The sequence below is a fragment of the Manis javanica genome, chromosome 13, assembly GCF_040802235.1.
Source record: "Manis javanica isolate MJ-LG chromosome 13, MJ_LKY, whole genome shotgun sequence".
Taxonomy (NCBI): domain Eukaryota; kingdom Metazoa; phylum Chordata; class Mammalia; order Pholidota; family Manidae; genus Manis; species Manis javanica.
Window position 1 is genome coordinate 95944628 of NC_133168.1, and position 5847 is coordinate 95950474.

General features: G+C 51.5%; 1 protein-coding gene across 1 annotated transcript in view; it reads right to left on the reverse strand.

Moving 5' to 3' along the window:
- SH3GL1 (SH3 domain containing GRB2 like 1, endophilin A2) overlaps positions 1-3731 on the reverse strand; it is a 30029-nt gene extending 26298 nt beyond the window's left edge. Inside the window, exon 1 of the mRNA XM_017650997.3 lies at positions 3490-3731. Coding sequence (XP_017506486.2) covers positions 3490-3534 — 45 coding nt within the window. The 5' untranslated portion in view covers positions 3535-3731. The remainder of the gene's footprint in view (positions 1-3489) is intronic.
- Between the last annotated feature and the right edge of the window lie 2116 nt (positions 3732-5847).

Below are 5847 nucleotides of genomic sequence, written 5' to 3' on the forward strand. Positions count from 1 at the left end.
CGGGAGGGGACCAAAACAAGGGGTCCGGGACAGATGCCTCGCCATTTACTGCCTTCCTCTGCACACCCATCAACATTCCTCTGCCCCAGCCTCAGCGCAGGCAACCACCAGCTCCTAATAAGAAGTAATAATTTTAAAAAAACCTCATAAACTTGCCATTCAAGCCCAAGCTGATGTTGCACAAGACCTGGAAGTCCCCCCACCCCTGCCCCAGAGGAGCTGGCATGGGATCGCTGAGCAGACTGCCAGACGCTAGTAAGTTTGTTACCAGTATCTTCAATGAGATGAGAAACTTTCTTTCCTGTGAGCTTCATCCTGGACAAACCATGTTTCTCTATTCCCAGCTCCCTCGAGCACATCCACCTGGCTTCTGTTTCTCCATTTTGAAATGACACTGTTACAAGCCTTTGAAATCAAGAACCTGTTTCAAAGCAGGGTTTCTCAACCTCAGCGCTACTGCCACTTGGGCCGCATCAGATCATGGCGGGGAAGGAAGGCTGGCCTGTGTTGGAGGGTGTTTGGCAACTATCCTCAACTTCTAACCCAAGAGATGCCTGCAGCACCTCGTCCTCAAGTCGTGACAACCCCAAACCGCCTGAGACATTGCAAATGCCCTCGGGGGGGATGGAGGGGCACTGGAAAGAGGAGAGAGGGGAGGGTCAGTCATCACTGGCTGACAAGCTCTGATACAAGCTTCTACCTACTTGTAAATACCAGATGCCAAAAGACACTCTGGGGCTCCTAGGACTTGAGGTCTGGATGCTGCGTTTTACATACATGTCCATCTACGTGTATGTGGTTATCTGTTTTGAAAACCACAAAAAGCCAGCAGCTACCACAGGAATGGCCCAGGAGGGATTTTGTTGCTGCTATTTGTTTGTTTGGGAACAATCAGGCTCACTTTTCCCAAACCATACAGCAGGGTTTTCTCAACCTCCACACTACTGACATCAGGGGCCAGGTACTTCTGATTGGGGGGCAGGGGGTGGGCTGCCCAGGGTATTGCGGGGAGTTTGGCAGCATCCCGTCCCCCGCTCACTTGATACCAGTAGCAGTCCAAGCTGTGACAACCCAAAATGTCTCCAGACATTGACAATGTCCCCTGGAGGGCAGATAAATGTCCCCAGATCAGTTGAGGCTGACTGGTTTAAAGCATACTGCCTGTTCACATGGTGGGAATTCAATAAATATTAATGATGACTACATAATGAGAGGTGTTCCTCTTCAACAGCTGACCCTATTCCGAGGGCACAGAAGAGGATGAAAGAAGTGTTGCTAAGAACGAGAAAAGAAAATACATAAAGAGGTGAACATGTCCAGATAAACAATAGAGATGCTGGAGGGCTGTGGAAACTATTGCGGAAGAGAGTGGAACACAGCCAGGGTGATTCTTGGGAGCCTAGCTCACCACGGAATGGATCGGGAGGCCAAGACGACAGCTCCCAGGGTAGGATGTGATCACTGCACAGTTCTTCCGGGTGAGCCTCAGAATGTCAAGATCAAGAACTGATCTGAGCGGCCGGCTTACACTGCTCTGTTTTCCAGGTTTCAAGGTGCTTCTCTCACATCGGAATGCAGGCCATCCTGCCTCCCCTGTGAGAAAAAGCCCCAGTGGCTGGCCTGCGAGGCCTAGCTCATTCCTCTAGCAGAGGGTGCCTGGCCAGGACGGTGTGGGCCACCAGCAGGGCCCTGATAGCTGGGGGTGCGGAGGGGAGGGCTTCCAGAGACCTGTCTACGGGAGGGAACAGAGCGGCCTGGGAATACTTCCCAGACCTAGGGAGACGTCGTTCCTGCAGGAGGGACTCCATCAGGGCCCAAAAGGGTGAAGAACACTACTGTGTGCTCTGGTCAAGCACCGGGGGTCAGATGCCTGCTGGGCAGGGTCTAGCCCAGGGCCAGGTCTTAATTTCATCCTGCTGGGGCCAAGGGCCACGCTCCTGGCAACAATCCAAGAGTCCCTCTGGATGTAGTCTCTCTTTGATATCTGGGGTCCAGGGACAGATCCCAAGTATCTTTAGTACTAGACAAACTCTAGGGTGATGACTTTTTCCTTCAAAGGACAAAAAGTACAGGATGTGTGTTACTGGGTACTCATTTCTCTTCCCCCGCACTGGACCTCTCCGAATTGTAGGTAGAGTCCAGTTTGCCAGCACAGCCCAAACAATCCTTAAGATCACTGCTCCTTCCTCTGTGGAGTCTATCCATGCAAACTCCACACTTAAGGTTCTTAACCTGGGATGCGGGAACCAAGAGGATTCTGGGGCTTTTCGGATCTGAAATCATAAAGTGAATTTCCCATCTGCCCAGTTTCCTGGAGAGTGGGTCCACAGCCTTCACCAGATTTCTGAGTTATGGGGTCTGGACTTTCCAAAAAACCTATTATCTGTCACATTAAATGCATATATACTTGGATTCAGCATTCCACTTCTGGGACTTTATTTTATAAATCCAACCCCACCTGTGAGCAAAGATCTTCACTGACTACTCACTGCAGTATTGTCTGTAGCAGAAAACTACTGGAAACAATCTAAATACCCTGTAGACGACTGGTTACATAAATTATGGCACATTTCAAGGAAATGGTAAAACCATGAGTCCATTAAAGAGGCCCAAGTAGCTCTGGAGGTTTGCTCTCATGCTCTCTTACAGCAGCTCTGGGGGAGGGGAAAGGAGAGGGATTCCCCCAGGGACATTTGGCAGTGTCCAGAGACATTTGTGCCTGTCACAACTGGGGGTGCTCCTGGCATCGAGTGAGTGGAGGCCAGGCACACTGCTCAGGCCCACCCCAGAGCCCACGATGCCCCCCACACCAGAGAATGAGCTGAGGTGGAGAATTCTGGCTTTAGTGTGGTCCCCAAGACACATCTAACAAAAACCACAAAGTACAAAAGCCTGTGCTGCCACGGCGTGCGTGTTTTTAAAGAGAAGACATACACATATCTCCAGAAAGAGACATAAGTCGGTGACAGTCCTTGTCTATGGGGAGAGGGACTGGATGTCTAGGGGACGGGAGTGGGACACTGACGTTACCCTTTCCATTCTGTACTGGGTCCTTCTACCAGGGTCCACTGGAAGGTTTTTGTTTGTCTGTTTGTTTGTTTTTTAAAGAATTGCTCTAGACGCAAATGTTCCCTGCCCCTGGGCTCTCTGGCAAGAGTCCTGTGTCCACAGCCTCGGGACTGTTGCTTCCCCTTCCCTCTCTACCCCGTCCCTGCCCTCCTAGAGGGGAGGAAAGGAGAGGGGCCCCCGTCCCGAGGCAGCCCCTGGGCGGGTCTCTGCTCCTTCCAGGGGTCTGCCCACCCTTCTCGAGAGGACCGGGGCCCACATGGCGGGCAGGGTCTGGGCCACCTCGCATGCAGCGCCCTCTCCTCATCCTGCGAGGGACACGTGCCAACGCAGCCCCCTCCTGAGCCAGGGCCGGGCCTGGCCCCCTCTCCGGGCAGCCTGGGCCCTGGGGATCGCCCCCAGCCTCGGCCTCCGCTCGCTCACCTGGCTCGCCTTGTAGAACTGCTTCTTCAGCCCCGCCACCGACATGCTGCCTCCCGCCGTCGGGTCTCAAGCCCGGAGCCAGCGAACCGGAGGAACCGCGCAATCGACAGGCTCCCGGGCACCGCCGACCCCGCGCGCGCCTCAGCGGGCCCCGTCGGCGCCGCCTCCGCCGCTCTCTCGCCAGCTCCCCGCCTGCGCCGGCGCCGCCTCAGTTCTCCGCGCGCCCGCGCGACCAGGATATTACATGGCAACCGCACACTTCCGGTGTCGGCCCTGACTGTGCACGCACGCCCCCTGCCGGCCGGAGAGCGCACGCACACTTCGCTGACCGTGAGAGGGACTTCTCCCGCCAGCGAGTGGACTGGGGCGAGCCTAGAGGGGCCATGGAGGCTGCAGCGCCCCCCAAGGACCCGGAGGTAGCCCTGACCTCTTAGGAGAGGCGATTAAATCTTTCTTAAGAAGTTGGAGGGCTGAGTTTACAAGTCTCTAGATATCTGTTTGCTAATCTCATCTTTACCCAATTGTTCTATGTTTTTAGTCCCTCCCCTCTTCCTGCCCTCCCCAAATTGGTCCCGTGTTCATCCATTCAGCTCCCGCTTCTACCTCCTTTCCTCTGCCCCACTGTCCTCCCTGCCCTCATCAGAAGGTTCTACCAGCCTCCTCTCTGACGTGTCCGCCTTCAGTTTCTCCCCTACAAAACAGCCAGGAAGATGCTTCTAACACAAAATTTAGATCATATTAGTCTCCTATTTTTAAAGTCTATCTACTGCCCTTACAATACCCGTCCAACTTCCCAACAGGGCCTCCAATGCTTGCATAATTTCGCCCCATCAACCCTTCAAACTTCAGCTCTCTTCCTCTTCTATGATTCATGATCCCTGTTTCCTGTGCGCCTTTGCTAACGTTGTTCCTCTCTTGCACATGATTCCCAAGCTCGTCCCCTATCCTCTGTGCGTGAAAGAAGTATCTGTTGGGAATGTCACCTCCTTCAGAAAATCTTCCCAGATTGATACATGTTGTTATTTTGAATCAATTGTTATTGTATTGAATTAACTGGAAATTAATAATGAATTGGAATGAGCAAATTAATTCAAAAAGAGGATCAAGAAAGTGGTTAGAGTTAAATTAAGTATTTGCAACTTCATTGCTGAAATCTGACAGATTTGGCTGATTTTCTGAAGCAGAAGATTGTTGGAAGCTTCCAAATGCCTCAAAAGAAGGTACCTGTAGCTCTGTGGATAAAATGAGAGTTCCTGTAGCCAGGATTCTCACCTGGCGGTGGCTGACTAGCTCACTACACACCTGTGGGCAATACATGGCTATTGACTCTATAAAAAGAGCTCCGCCCAGTGCTCTGGGTGCGACATGGTGGCACAACTGCAAGGCTGCAGGAGAACAGAGCAAAGGACAGAGGCCCAGAGGACGGCTGTGCGGGACAACTGTGCAGAGAGGCCCAGAGAGGCCCAGAGGCAGAGACCGGCTTGCTGCGTGCAGACTTGCTCTGAGTGAACGGGATTTTAGTGACTGACCTGCTACCTGTGAGAATAAAGTTGGGTATAACCCTTTCACCCCGAGAACGTTTTGCTGTCAATTTCTTTGGTCACATTAAATCCATAGCAAACTTGCCTGGGGCTGAAACCCATTGGCAAGACAGACATATTTATTGAGTACCTCCTAAGGTATTAGTTACTGATAGGTCCTGGGGATACAGTGATTAATGATTCCTGCCCTCGTGTAGCTAGTGATCAAAACAAATAAATTCATTAAGCAAATAAGGCTCATAAACAAACAGAAGCTATAATTGCTTCAAGAAAAATAACAGCCTTGTAGAAACTTCATCTTGTTGGGTGTAGGGGGGAAAGACTTCTCTGAGGTGTCGATCTAAGACATGAAAGTAAAACAGAAATTAGCCAGGAAAAGGGCTGCGGAGAGTCGTCTAGGCGAGGAAATAGCATATGCAAAAATGCTGAGGATTAAACCAGAAACACCCATTTCACTCACACTTAATATATTTATTGCGCATCAAATGCTACTGAAGTGCTGCCCAGAGTTTTATTCTTCTTGTTCACACAAAAAGTAATTCATAATTTAATTCCTGTCTCTATTTTCAGCCAATGTCCAACTAAAATAAACTCAAAACTTTAGTCATCTCAGTTTCAGCTTGTCACCCGTGGCCCTATGTAAAACGTTTCATCATGACATCAATCTGGCCCTTCCATCCTCCTACCGACGTAGGCCACGCGCTCAGCCAATCACAGTGTCAAGCTCTCAGCCTGACACCTCTCTTGCTCAATTGCAGGGTACCTCCTCCCAGCCAGCGACAGGTCGCCGAGGGAAAGCCCGCCTCCGCAGGAATAT